The sequence below is a fragment of the Phascolarctos cinereus genome, unplaced genomic scaffold, assembly GCF_003287225.1.
Source record: "Phascolarctos cinereus isolate Bilbo 61053 unplaced genomic scaffold, phaCin_HiC Scaffold_2;HRSCAF=192, whole genome shotgun sequence".
In the NCBI taxonomy this organism is placed as follows: Eukaryota; Metazoa; Chordata; class Mammalia; order Diprotodontia; family Phascolarctidae; genus Phascolarctos; species Phascolarctos cinereus.
The window spans coordinates 360274471-360289541 of NW_027555625.1; the positions used below are offsets into that span (position 1 = coordinate 360274471).

At 41.3% G+C, this 15071-nt stretch overlaps 1 protein-coding gene across 3 annotated transcripts in view; it reads left to right on the forward strand.

The window, feature by feature from the left end:
* BEGAIN (brain enriched guanylate kinase associated) overlaps positions 1-15071 on the forward strand; it is a 180744-nt gene that overhangs the window by 85141 nt on the left and 80532 nt on the right. For 2 of the 3 annotated variants that reach the window (XM_078150413.1, XM_078150414.1), the window contains exon 2: positions 1817-1906. The exons of the other annotated variant lie outside the window; for it this stretch is intronic. In XM_078150413.1, the coding sequence (XP_078006539.1) occupies positions 1817-1906 (90 nt within the window). The remainder of the gene's footprint in view (positions 1-1816; positions 1907-15071) is intronic. 3 annotated transcript variants of the gene reach the window in all.

Genomic DNA, 15071 nt, shown 5'->3' on the forward strand with positions numbered 1-15071 from the left:
ACAGAAAATCTGTGAGAGGACATGGGTAAGAATCATATAGGGTGGGAACAGCTAGGTGGTACAGTGGATGGAGCAACAGCCCTGGAGTCAGAAGGACCTGAGTTCAAACCTGGCCTCAGACACTTATTATGTGTGTGAATCTGGACAAGTCACTTAACTTTGATTACCTCCCCCGCAAAAAAAGAATCACATAGTGTAAACAGATGTGGCTGGATTGCTTTGTTTTTTTGGGTTTTTTTGAGACCGGGTCTTCTATCCTGCCCAGGCTGGAAGTATAGCAGTCACTCATAGTCCCAATTCCAATACTGATTGACACATAAACTTTAATCTGCTTCGTTTCTCCAACCTGCACCGATTTATCCCTCTTTAGGTGGTATTGTGGCTCTCCATTCCTGGGGACTTAACCATATTGGTGCCACACTTAGTGCAGACAACTGGTTGACTTAGCCTTACTGAAGCTCAGAACTCCAGAACTCAAGTGATCCACCAGCTTTATCCTTCCCATCAATACAGACTGAAAGGTACACCATCATAGCTGACTATTAAAGTATGAAAATATGTGCAGAGTCCTGTGCTGGGCATTAGATGGTAAGGGACCCAGAGAGTAGGAAATCATGATCCCTACTCTTAAGGAGCTGCAGAAATAGCATCCTTGTCCAAAGATGTCATCAGAGAATATAGGTTTGCTCCAAATATTATGTTTTAAGGCTTGCAAAGCACTTCACTTGCATTAACTTATTTGATTTGTCCTGTCACCCTTCTCCCAATACATCACCACTACCCCCTCCTCCAGAGGAGCAGGATTCCATTAATCAGTTGTTGTGTTATGTTTGGCAATTAAAATGCCAATCAAGTTTCTTAGTTGGTTAAAAACAAAAACTTTTTTAGGGGCAGCTAGGTGGCGAAGTGGATAGAGCACCAGCCCTGGAGTCAGGAAGACCTGAGTTCACATCTGACCTCAGACACATAACACTTACTAGCTGTGTGACTCTGGGCAAGTCACTTAACCCCAATTGCCTTATGCAAAAAAAATTTTAAAAAAATTTTTTAAACCAGGCCCATAGAGATACATGTATATGTAGAAGCACATAATTTATGTGAAGAAACATACACAAAACATTATTGGGGCAGATTGAGTGGGCTACTCTCCTCACCCATGTTGTTCTTCTGTCCGTACTCCTATGGTGGGTACAAGTTCCTTCCAGGAGGTAGGAAACCACCAATTCTCCCCTCCCCGCAAAGTCTCAGATGGCCCAGAAATGTGGTATATGGCTTGGAGTTGTTCTCATCACCCACTCACTTACTGGTGTCTTTCTGCCTAGGTCAGTTTTTGCCTCCCACTTCTGATCCTCAGTAGCAATTATTTTGTTCCTCAAAGGGACAAGGCTGTAGCTAGAGATACTGGGTTAGACAGGATTTTCCCCAGGAACCCAGTTTTTTTATTGAGTTCCCTGGGGCCACCCATGGCTATATTAGACCCAAGTGCTGCTTTGAGGTTCTCTCCTGGAATGTGTGACAGGGTCTCATAGAGCTGTGTTCCCTAATGAGCCTAGGCTTGGGTAAGGAGAACTGGGGCAGGAGTGGGAGTTTCTGAGGAATTTAGTAGGGTGCCTTGTGCCAAACCCTCTGGACTATTGCTTGGTGGCACAACCCAAGCCTATTGGCCTACCCCTGAAAACACAGCCAGGGCTCTCACTGACTCATGACTAGCCTCATCCCAAGGCAAATACTAACTCAATAGGCTTACTAGCTGTGTGACCTTGAGGAGGTCACTGCAACTTTCTGAGCCTCAGTTTGTCCTCTATTCACACTGCAGGGTGCGCAATTCCTGGGTACCCGCTTGTCTGTGGCAGCCTCGAATTCTCCAGGGCAGGCTGGCCAAGTCCTCCCCCGCTCTCTGGGACAGGTAATAAACCCTTGATGTTTGCTTTCCCTGGACACCTCCATTCCCACTTTTTTTTTCTCTGTTCCATTCCATCTTGTCTATAAATCTCCCTAGGCCCCTCTAAACTGCCCCCCAAATGTCTACTTCAAGAAGCAGAGATGGGTTTAGGAGTATTTCCAGTATAACAGAATCCTAGAGTGTGAAAACTAGAATAGGCCTTAGATTCATAGAACCATAGAAGTTCAAAGCTAGAAGAAACCTTAGAGAACAGAACAGAAATTTGAGAATAGAAAGGGACATAAAAGTCATCTAATCTAGGAGTCTTAACCTGGGGTCTATGAAATTTTTCAAAGTATTTTAGTAACTATTTCAATGTAATTATTTCCTTGGTAATCCAGGAATTTTATTTTATGGATTTAAAAATATTTTGAGAAGGGGTCCATTGAGGATAAAGGTTAAGGACCCCTGGTCTACTCCAGCCTCTCTCATTTTCTAGAAAAGGAAATTAAAGGCCAGAGTGAGGTAAGACATGCCCAAGGTCACACATTTAATTAATGATGGCGCTAGAACTCAGATCCAGGTCTCTATACTCTAAGAACAGGGTTTTTCTAAATTTCATGATAGATGATCTCCTATCTGATATGGGGCACCCACCTAAGGAATATGAATTCCACCATTCCCTGTCTTTGCAGGTTGATAGCTTGACTCCAGTGAGTCCTTGAGTGCTCCTAGGCAATAAAAATTCAGAGAGAGCTAAGACCAGAGAAGGGCATAACTTTCTCCAGAACACATCCCAAGTTAGTGGCAAAGCCAGGACTAGAGCCCAGGTCCCCTGTGTCCTCTTTCACAGTTCTTTCCACTTCAGATGCTTCAGACATATAGACATTCTGGGCATCTTCCCTTCTGTGTTCCCTCTTCCTTCCATCTACTTTTGACATCTATTTCCTTTAATCTCCCAAAAAAAAAAATTGGTATAGTTGCCAGGACAAGCTGTTTTCCATTTTCTGAAGGTCATGAGGAACAAAGAGCAGGGTTTTTTTCCACTGGCCCTTATAATACAGAAGTGGGGGGAAGGGAAGGTAAAGCGAGGTGAAAGCTAACAGGGAGGAAGATTTCAGCTCATTGTAAAAAAGGACTTCAGAATAAGCTGTCCAGCAGTGCTATAGGGATAGTATTTCTGAACTGTCATGAGCCTTTTGACAAAGTCATAATATTCTTTTGGATGAGATGAAGAGTTATAGCCTAGACAAGAGTACATTGAAGGTGAAAAAAAGGCTTGAGCCCAAACCTTAGACACAATGAATTTTCTGAACATATTTGAAGGATTGGAGTCATTTTCTGCTTGGTCCTAGAGGGAAGAATGAGGAGAAATGAGTGGTGATTACACAGAGGTTTTTGTTTGAGCTCCACAAAATGAAGAACTTCTTAAAGCTTTCTAGAAAATGGAGTATTTTGCCTCCTGAGAATCGTAAGTTATCCCTTACTGGAGATTTTTAAGAAGACAATAAATGGTTACTTGTTTCAAGATGTTTTATAAATGGGACTTGAGCTTCTGGTAAGGGTTACATTAGATGACTACTAAAGTATTTTCTGGCTCTGATATCCTGTATTCTATAATCATTTTATTTTATTTTTAAGACTGGATCTCACCATCTTGCCTAGGCTGGAATGCTGGGGCCACTCATAGACCCAATCCCTCTACTGATCATCATGGAAGCTTTGACATCTTCCCTTTCCAACCCGGTCCAATTCTCCCTTCTTTAGGCAACCTGATTCTCTCTCTCTCTCTCTCTCTCTCTCTCTCTCTCTTCTCTCCCTCTTCAGATAACGATGCCTAATTTAACACACAAACCTGATCAGCGTAGCCCATAGCAGCTCAGAACTCTGATGCTCAAGAGATCCATCAGCCTTAGCCTCCCCAGTAGTTGGGATTAGAGCTATGTGTCACCACAACTGGCTCTATTCTATAATCCCAAGATACCTCTCAATTCTGGTATTCTTTGTTTCACCAGTGTGAGACATTGAATCACACAGACCTCAGAAGCCAACCCATAACTGACCAAAAAGTGTTTCAACAGCATGCCTATTTAAAGTCTTGTGATTATTTAAAGCCTTTGCTAGAAGTCCTCACTCAAGTGAAGAGGAGTCCAGTACCTTTCAAGGTTGCCCATTCCACTATTGGGTAGCTCTGTTATTTTGGAAGTGGTTTCTTCTGCCTAAATCTACTTCCAATCTAATAAATATTGAGGACTTAATATGTACCAGACATTGTACTAAGTACTGGGGATACAATTAGTAAAAAACAAAAAAAGAAAGAAAGAAAAAAGAAGGAAAGAAAGACAGTCTCTGTCCTCAAAGAGCTTACAATCTGAAAGGAGAGACAATACACAAAATGAAGCTGAAAAGGGGAGAGGGAGGGTGAGAAATGAAACACCAAGGTGGTGGGGGTGGAGGAATCTTCTGTGGAATTGAATCCAGGCAGAGCAGCAGATATGGAACAGAGTAAGCTGAGAGAGTTCAATTTCTGCCTTCTATAAAGGGAGGCATTGGGAGGAGTTTTGTACTCTGCCCTCCAGTGTTCCAATCTGGAGAGAGAGGAGGCTGAGGGTGGTTGAGTCAATGAGGGTTTGAATTAGCAGCAAGGTGGTGAGTTTAGTAGTGATGAGCTTTCCTAGGTAGGGGGGGAGGGAGGAGTAACTTGTTCCTTTTCAATAAATGCAAAGTAGAATGAGCTTAATTACTTCCCTGCAATTTCTGCCTGTTGTTCCTACTTCCTGTTCTGAGGCCAAAAGAGCAATTGTAAATCTTGCACATCCTTGACGTGCAAGGATCTTGTAAATCCTTGAAGCCAGCTAACAGGCCCCCCACCCAAGCCTTCCTTTACCTTAGCTAAACAACCTCCTTCCCTTCAACTGGTCCTCAGATGGAATGATTTCTGGTCTTCTCATCATCTTTATCACCTTCCTCTGGATATCCTTCAGCTTGTCAATTTCATCTTTAAATAGGGCAGCCAAAACTGAACATAACATGGTCTAAGAAAGGCAAGGTATCATACTTGTGAAATTAAATTTTTTTAACCCAAGTGTAAGGATTTACATTCTACTAAATTTCATCTTATTTGACTGAAGCTATCATTCTAGCCAATAAAAGTCTTTGGATCATTACTTTACTACCCAGTGTGTTAGCTCTCCTTCCAAGCTTTTTATCCTTTTTGAATTTGACAGATTACCATCTATGTCTTCAAACCATTGATTAAAATGTTAAGCAGCACAAGGCCAACCTTAGATCCCTGAAAGCTACACAGTAGACCTCCTCCCGAATTGTCATTCATTCAATTAATCAGTCAAATCAGCAGGCATTTATTAACAAGAACTATTCTAATAATTCCTATTTTTAAAGAGCTTATTTATATTCTAATGGGTAGGACAAGTACAGAAGCATATACAAAACAAGTAATGAATAATAATAATAATAACCAACATTTTCATAGCACTTTAAGGTTTGCAAAGTTCTTTACAAATATTATCTCATTTTATCCTACCCTGGGACGTAGGTGCTATTATTACCCTCATTTTACAAATGAGGAAATTAAAGCAGACAGAGGTTAAGTGACTCACAGCTAGTAAATGTCTGAAGTATGATTTGAACTGAGGTCTTCCTAACTCCATTGTATCACCTAGCAGTTAAAAATAAGGTAGTTCTGGTGAGAAGGCACGAGCAGTCAGAGGGATAAGAAAAGGCTTCATGAAGAAGCTGGTGCTTGAATAGAGTCTAAAAAGAAGAGAGGGATTCTATGAGGCAGAAGTGAGGAAAGAGTACATTCCAGGGCTGGAGAAAAGTCAGTGCAAAAGTATGAGATATGAAAGGGAGTCCCATGTGTGAAGAGGAGTAAGAAGGCCAGTTTGGCTGAACTGGGGAATCTAATGCACAAAAGAAAAGTTGGTGCCAGGTTGTTAAGGGTGTTAAAAGCTAAACACTCATTTAAAATTGATTCTGGGGCAATAGGGAGCCACTGGAGTTTATTGAGTAGAGGAGTAATGTGATAAGATCTGCACTTAAGAAAAATCATTTGGGCAGCTGTGTAGAGCATGGACCAAAGTGGAGAAAGACTTGAGGTAGGGATACCAATTAGGAGATTCTTGTACCAATCTAGGCAAGAGATGATGAGTGTTTGGACTGGGGGCATAGCAGTGTGAATAAAGAGCAAGGTTTGGAAGCAAGAGATGTGAAGAAAGAAGTGGCAAAATTTGACAACTGGTTGGCTATTTCAGGGTGAGGGAGAGTATGGAATCAAGTATGATGTCAAGATGTCAAATCTGGGAGATTGAAAGAATGATATTGCTTTCAATAGAAATAGGGACGACTGGGAGAGGGAAGGGCTTGGTTAGTTTTGTACATGAAGAGTTTGACATATCTCTGGGATATCCACTTTTAAACATCCAGCAAGTGACTAGTGCCATGGGACTGAAACCCAGGAGAAAGACTGCACGTGGATGTATAGACGAGAGTCGTTGGCATAGAGATGATAATTAAGCCCCTGAGAGCTGAGTTGAGAGACAGAGAGGGAGACACAGAGACAGCACCTAGGACAGTGCCTTGGAAAAGACCCATAGTAAGGGAGCGTTATATGAATGATAACCAGCAAAGGAGACTAAACAGAAGGTCAGATAGGGTAAGAGGAGAACAGGAATGAGTAATATCATAAAACCCAAGAAAGAAGAAAGTGTCAAAGAGAAGAGGGTTATTAACAGTGGCAAATGCAGCAGAAAGGCCCAAGAAAGAAGAGAACTAAGATGAGACCATCAGATGGATCCCTACGACTACTCTTTGCATCTGCCTTTTTACTGATACTTAATGGTACAATTATCTAGTGTACATCTTTCCCCTTTGTCTATAAAGATAGCAGGGATAGCTAAGTGACACAATGGTCAGAATGTTAGACCTGGAGTCAGGAGGACCCGAGTTCAATTCCAGTCTCTGATATTTACTAGTTGTGTGACCCCAGGCAAGTCATTTAACTTCTGCCTTCCTCAGTTTCCTCCACTATAAAATGTGAATAATACTAGCACCTAACTCCCAGGTTGTTGTGAGGATCAAATGAGCTATTTGTAAGTGCTTAGCACAGTGCCTGGCACGTAGTAAGCACTGAAGAAATGCTTGTTTGCTTCCTTCCATCAGAGACTCAATGTTTTGCTGAAATCTAGATAAACTATATGTCACATTCATCTGATTTATTGATGTAATAACTCTATCAAAAATGACAATACAATTAGTTGGGCACGACCTATTCTTGATGAAGTCATGCAGGCTCTGCTTGATCACTCCTTCCTTTTCCAGATACTCACTAACCATTCCTTTAACCCATTCTAGAATTTTTCTAATAATTGATTTTAGTTCATGTTTCCTCTCTGCCTCTTTTTAAAAATCCAGATTAAAGTGGTCACTCCTATCCAAGGTTTCTATCTTTTCTTTTTCAACCAGTTCACCCTTGTTGGCCATAATCTAGTCCAAAATAGAATCCCCTCAAAAGTTGCAAGTACCTCCTTTGCCTCTTGAAAGCTGGAATCATCTTTTTAAAAAGCCAAAAAAATTGTTTGCTTTTTTTCCTTTTAGCAGAGAGAGAGGTCCAACCTGTCAGAAAATTGAAGTCCCTTCTCACCACCATATTATATATCTGGGCCAGAACTTTGACTTGTTACTCTGCTTTGCATCTGCTGCTGCTCTCCCTGGAATAAGATGCCCCTCCCAAAACAAGCTCATCATTCTAATCTGACCACCAAGCAAGTAACTCAGACCTTGATTGACACCACCTCTCTCAGCCTCCTCTTCCCTCTGATTGGAAAATTGGGAGTGGGGGTGGGGCAGAGTACCAAACTCCTCCCAATGCCTTCCTCTATGGAGGGCAGAGCCTGGACTCAGCTCACTCCACTTTGCATGTACTTCTATCTCTGGTTTCAACCCAAGGAACAAGAGGTGCCTTTAGGGTGTATTCCTAGCCACCCCTCCCCTTCCTTTCCTGGCTCCTTTTATGTATTGTCTTTCCCCACCACTACCACCACCACCACCATTAGATTGTAAATTCCATGAGGACAGGGAGTGTCTCTGTTTTTATTCCTTGCTTAGCACGGTGCCTGGAACTTAATAGGTGCTTAATAGATTTTATTGGATTAGATTGTTATCTGAATTCTTTATTTATCGCCTCCTCCTATCCAAGTGACAATATCATTTCTTTTTCCTTCCACTGATCTCCATCCAATATTCTCCACCATGCTTTCTCCCTATTTCCTAGATTTCATCATGAGTCCATCATCCAGTATTCTCTCCTGCCCCAAAAAACATAGTTTTAAAATCTATTCTGTTCCTTTTAAGCAAGGTGTAAATTTTCCAGAACGATATTCGAGTCACATGTTTCTTTTTCTACCTTTTCTGGATACCTTTCTGGGACAAGTCTGGATCTGTAATTTCATCAGTGTAAGAAACTCTGAGTGGAGAAACCAAAGCAAATAGACAGCTATCCTAAAACTTGGAGTCTTTGAAGATAGCTTGGAGGCGGTGAAGGTCACCTAGGGTTCCACTGCCAGTATTCACTAAGACTTGAATTCGGGTCTTCTTGACTGAGAAACTGAATCTCTACTCACTATGTTATGCTATAATCATGATAAATAGAGATTCAGTCTCTCTGTGTTAGGTTCTCCATCTTCTTATTTCCCATTCATCGTACTTTTATTGATAAATATATGAATCCATGGGTTTTATCACTGGTTCATTTCCTACATTTTTGTCTCTTATGAATTACTGCCCAACTCTATTGAGATTCTTCTTCTCTTCTAATAGTTCCTAGTCTCCATGATACCTAGCTTGGGAAATACACACAGGCAGTTTTTATCTTCTTTCCCTCATTTTAGTTTGAAACCTCCTTAATAAGATTTTCAAGGCAAGTATATTTTTTATCATCCCTCCTTAGGTTCACTCCTTTCCTGGCCAAAAAGAGCTCATCATTCCTACATGAAATCTGAATTTTCTTCTCAGATAGTCGTGTGTTAGCCGCTGTTCACTTCCAACATTCACTTTTCTCTTCTGAATTCCCAACCTTAAATTGGTTGTAGAGGGAAAAATAAAAAAGCACTTGTACCCCCTAAAGCCTTCACTTTTTTTTTTCAATGAGAATTTCATCAACCCTAGCAATGCTTCCTAGGTTCTTCCTGGCAATCTCATTTGTCCCCACATGAATCATCAAAAGTAGGTAATTGTCATCATTTTTGACAAGTCCTTGGGAGGCTTTCCATCACATCCTCGATATGTAGGTCCTAGAAATACAGCAGATCTCTTTATTGTTAATGTCAAGTTGACAAATAGCTGCCTTGGTACCCCTCAGCAAGGATCACCAACCACTCTGATTTTTTTTCTTTCTCACATCATCTCTGGGTGACTTTTTCCTGTGCTAACAGGAGATACACATTCATCATACCTTGGAATACAAGGTGCTACTTCTTCCTCAAAGAGACTAAGTCCCCCTCCACCCTATCCACATTCCGTACCCCTATCACTTTACAATAAGAACATTATATCTACTACTTAGCTTCAAGTGTTTGGTTATCCTTTTGTCTTCCTTTTCTCTTCAGCATCACATTTTTCTATCCTCTCACTTCCTGATACAGGTCAGCCTTCTGTTCAGATCCTTTTTCTTCATAGTTTTTCCCTTGATGCCTTTCTTTCAATTTTTTCCCCCAAGGAACACTTCATTCTCTCTGTCTTGGGGTTTCTGTTGTGAGAATAGACAAAGGAAGGTTTGGAAAGGATTTCTAGTTCCCTGGAGACAGGTACCAACTCAGCTGCTCCTTAGATTATTATTTTACCAAATACCATTGACCATGAAAAACCTTTCCAGCATTCTAGGGGAGGCACAAAGCCCGAAAGAACTCTACCTGTCATTCCTAAAAATGGTTCAAAATGATTGGAGGTCTGGAACAGCAATAAGAGCTAAAGGAAAGCTTTGGGCTCATGAGATATTCCAGATGTGTTCAGAAATGCCTTCTAATTGAGCCCTAATTCAGCAAGACTGTGTCTAATATGCAGAAATTGAATACAAATCCATTCATTCGTTTGCTCTCCAGCTTTGCTTGCATCTAATAAATAACTACAATTTCACCACTTCCAATTAAAATATTAATTGCTGGAATTTGATTCTAGAACGTCCTCCATTTGTAGCAATAAGACAATTGTTTTCCTAGGTCCAGATAGAAAGCATAAAAGCCCAACTAACCATTCTTTTTGGCTATCAGCATATGTCTTAATAATAATAATTACATTATTCTGTGAAGTAGGCAGCAAAAATATTTATCCCCATTTTGCAGATGAGAAAACTAAAGTTCAAAGAAAGGAAATGATTTACACAAGGTTACATAGTTAGGAAACAGGAGAGTTGAGACTTGAACTTGGGATTTCTGGTAAGCTATTATGAAATGGGCATCAGAATGAGATTCAGGAGACCCAGATTCTAGTCTCAGCTCATGCCAATAACAGGCATGTATTAAGTTCCTAGTATATGCCAACCTCTGTGCTAGGTACTGAAGATACAGATATAAAGAATGAAATAATGCCTTCTGGGACTCAGTTTCCTCATCTCCATTCAATAACTGCTGACGAACCTTTCAGCTGTAAGTTTCTATGATTCTGATTGCTTTTTCTCTGAAGCCACCCTAACTAGTGCTTGGCAAGGTCAATGAAGTCAGACGTTACTGTCCTCTACTCTCTCCTGAACACTACTCTCAAAACCCAGGTGTTCATTCTCTTAACTTCCACCCCCACCAGCAACCCACCAAACTAACAACACCCTCTGGCTCTTTTCCCTCTGTTTCTGTTAGGAAAAAAAAACTTGATTGAATTCAAGTCTCCATGTTCCCTCTCCCAAAGGGTTAAGTGATTTAAGCCCAAACTGGACCCTAGAACTGAAAGGTTTGGTTCATTTCATTTCAAATTCCAGAGAGCAAAGGGAAGAAGAAGGGCCTTCCCATGGTCTCTGGTAGGATGTCTAGCCCTGCACTGAAGGACTGGGGATGGCAGGGAGACAGAACACCTGCAGGAATAATCTCCATGAAGATAGGATTCTCATTCTGAAACTCTCCCTCTGTGGGAGTTTTCTTCACCTTCAAAAAAGGTTCCAGGTTAACCTTCTTTTCCCTCATTAAGACTCCCAGGCTCATCCTCTTCACCTTCCATGGGATTCCTGCCACACATCTTTTCTTTCTTTGAATTTCAGACCTTCCTCCCTCCATAGGATTCAACTCTAAGGGGGAATGCTTGATGAAAATTCCATTTAACAATAGACAATCTATTCACTTTAACTAAATATTGATGTACCTCCAACAGTATTAATTTCCGGTGCTGCACAATGGGCAATGGATTGAGGCACTGATTTTTATTAAAACTCAAATGCCTTTCAACAAGAGAGTAAAGCCACAATCCTAGAATACCATGATGACTATTTCTTCACTGATTCACTTCTATACGTCTTGACTTGGATACCTAGGATAGAGGAAAATATAGAGGTAGAAACACTCATCTACTCAGTAAAGATGAGTTGGATGAGAATAGCTAACATTTATATAGCACTCACTGTGTACCAGGAACCATGTTAAACGTTTTACAATTATTATCTCGTTTGATCTTCACAACAACCCTGGGAGGTAGGTGCTATTACTACCCCCATTTTCAGATGAGGAAACTGAGCAAACAGAGGTTAAGTGCCCTACCCAAGGACACATGGCTAGTAAGTGTCTGAGGCCAGATTTGAATTCAGATCTTCCTTACGCCAGGCCCAACTCTTTATGTACTGTGCCACCTAGCTGCCCTCTAGGAAGATTTGAATTTCAGAGACAATTCTAGGGAAAATGCTTCATCAGGATAAAAGTCCTGTCTGAAGAATTCTAGACATATCTCTTTCACCTTCCTTAAGATTCCAGGAGTTACATTCCTTCATTCGTGTTCAGATAAATCTTCACTAGACACTAAAAACAGGAGAAGCCCTCAAGTAACTTAGTTGGGAAGACAAACCCCAAACTTACCAAGAGTCCCACTTTCCACTATAACTGGCTGCCTGACATCCCACCTTCCATGGTAACTGGCTGTGTGACGTCCCACCTCCCATGGTAACTGGCTGTCTGACATCCCACCTCCCAAGGTAACTGGCTGTGTAACATCCCACCTCCCATGGTAACTGGCTGCCTGACATCCCACCTCCCAAGGTAACTGGCTGCGTGACATCCCACCTCCCATGGTAACTGGCTGCGTGACATCCCACCTCCCATGGTAACTGGCTGCGTGACATCCCACCTCCCATGGTAACTGGCTGCCTGACATCCACCTCCCATGGTAACTGGCTGCCTGACATCCCACCTCCCAAGGTAACTGGCTGCCTGACATCCCACCTCCCATGGTAACTGGCTGTGTGACATCCCACCTCCCATGGTAACTGGCTGTGTGACATCCCACCTCCCAAGGTAACTGGCTGCCTGACATCCCACCTCCCATGGTAACTGGCTGCGTGACATCCCACCTCCCATGGTAACTGGCTGCGTGACATTGGACAAGTCACTGTCTCTTTGAGACTCAGTTTCTTTGACTATTGATTAGGGATAATACACTGAATACCTTGCTGGAATAAAGAATGAGAAAAGAACTTCATGAACTTTCTAATACTGTGAAAAGGCAAGATTACCTAATACTAGCTATGCTAAGTGCTGTTAGGATTAGGAAAGGGAGAGGTCATTATGGGCTATTTAGGGTCACAATTGCAGTTGACTCAGGTATTCCAAAAAGTCAGCCATCTCCCAGTAGAAGCCAAGTATGTCTGTCCATCCCTGTGCCCCCTCTGGAGACCAAGCTTAGATGAGGATCTCAGTGGAGAGTGTGGGGCAGGGGGAGGGGAGCCAGCCCTCTCTTACCCTGGCATTCTTACAGTCAGCTGCATTCTGGAGTTAATCAGGGCATCCAGGGCGTATGTATCCCAACAAAGCCCTGGGCTGCCCTCTGTGCTCAATCGACCAAGCTATTTTTAGGCCTCTGCTTTGTGAATAAATCACCCTCATTATTTCTTACACGTTCTGAGCGAGAACCTCAATTAAGAATTCTTGGACTCCTGCCCGGGTTTGTATTGGGAAAAGGAATCACTTTTTTTTTTAATTTCACAACTACAAAAAAGTATGGGGCCAATGCTTCCTGACATTGTCAAGAAAGGACACTAGCAAGTAATCTTTCCTCTTCTCAGATTTTCCTAGAGCACTAATAACCTTTGCCTTTGTCACATGTCATGTATATTTACATATGTATCATATCCCCTCATTAGATTATAAACTCCTTGTGGACAAGGAATGCACTATTTTTAATCTTTGTAACCTCAGGGTAGGGCGTCCTTGCTATGTGCAAGGCCTTAATCAATGTTCGTTGAATGAATGACAAGAATGGAAGAAGGTTAGTGAACCCTAAAACCTGTTCTTCACTTTGAGAAAAACAAGAATGGCTGTTTACTTCTACGGGTCCCCCTACTGAGAGATTTTTGTTATTGCTGTTGCACTTTCAGTTTTGTCTCACTCTCTGTGACCTCCTTTGGGGTTTTCTTGGCAAAAATACTGGAGTGGTTTGACATTTTCTTCTCCATCTCATTTTACAGATGAGGAAACTGAGGCAACCAGGGTTAAGTGACTTGCTTAGGGGCATATAGCTAGTAAGTTACTGAAGCTGGATTTGAACTCAGGAAGATGAGTCTTCCTGAGATCCCAGGCCTAGCATTCTACCCACTGCACCACCTAGATACCCCCATATTTTCAGCCTAAAATTTATCCTATCCTTCAGAGCCCATCTTACATCCCCACGAACTCAAGGTAGCCTTCCCTGACTGCCTCAGCCCATCACGCTCTCTCATATTCCCTTCTGTCTGTAATGTCTACTCCTTGCATTGCCCACTTTGCTATCTGATTACCAAATCATTCAATCCATGCATCCCGTCGTCACTCAATATCACTATGAGTTGCTCAAAGACCTTGACGATACTTTGGCCCCCATAGCGCCTTGCATAAGGTTGACGGACAGATTCATTCAAATTTTCAGCAAATATTTCCTGAGCAACTGCTATGTTCAGGACCTCTGCTGGGCACTGATAAATAAGACATAGTTCCTGCGCTCTAGGAGCTTACATTCTGGGGGGAAACTAGACATATACATGTTAAATCACCTACTGTGCCTACTGTGTGCTTGTATGGCAGAATATGATAAGGATCAGAAAAAAGTGTTCTGAGAGCCTAAGGAGGAAAGGTCACTGTTGATTGGGAGGATCAGGAAAGACTTCCTGGAGGAGGTAGAACTGAACTTTAGGAAGATTAACCCTTCTTTCAAAAAATTATATATTACATATATACATATATATATGTATGTATATATATATATATATGTATGTGTATATATATGTATGTGTATATATATATGTATGTGTGTGTGTATATATATATATATATACATATATATATATATATACATATATATATATATATGTATGTATGTATATATTCTAAATCACTATCACTTTAAAATGATCCTACCCCCTCATAGAACCTTCCCTTATAATAAAAAATTATGATCCAGAAACACGTAGCTTACTGGCACATCCTTCACTGTGCCATTTCTCTTAAAGTCAAGATTGGTGACTGTATCGATCAGAGTTCCATGGCCTTTCAATGCTGTTTTCAGTTATATTGTTACAGTCAATGTATATATTATCCTCCATGTTCTGCTTACTTTGCTCTGCATCTGTTCATATGTTTTCCTGAATTTATTTAAATTCTTCATATTGGTCAATTCTTACGCTGCAATTACATTTCATTATATTTTTATCCACCACAGTTTATACAGTCATCTGCCAATCAATCTAGTTCAAACCTAATGCTCAATAAGGAAATCTCCTCTCTGGTGAGGAGAGGCAGGTGAGCCTCGAGACTTTGTTTGAACACCTCCAGTGACAGCATACAATCTTACTGGGTTTTCATTGTTGGATAGCTTTGAGTCTTCTTTGTATTAGGTCAAAATTGGCCAGCCTTGAATCTGAATCCTTTAGCTTTGGTTTTGCCAAACACAGGCTAATCCCTCTTCCCCATTAGAACCCTTCAGATTTTTCTTTTCTTCTCTCAACAGCCCT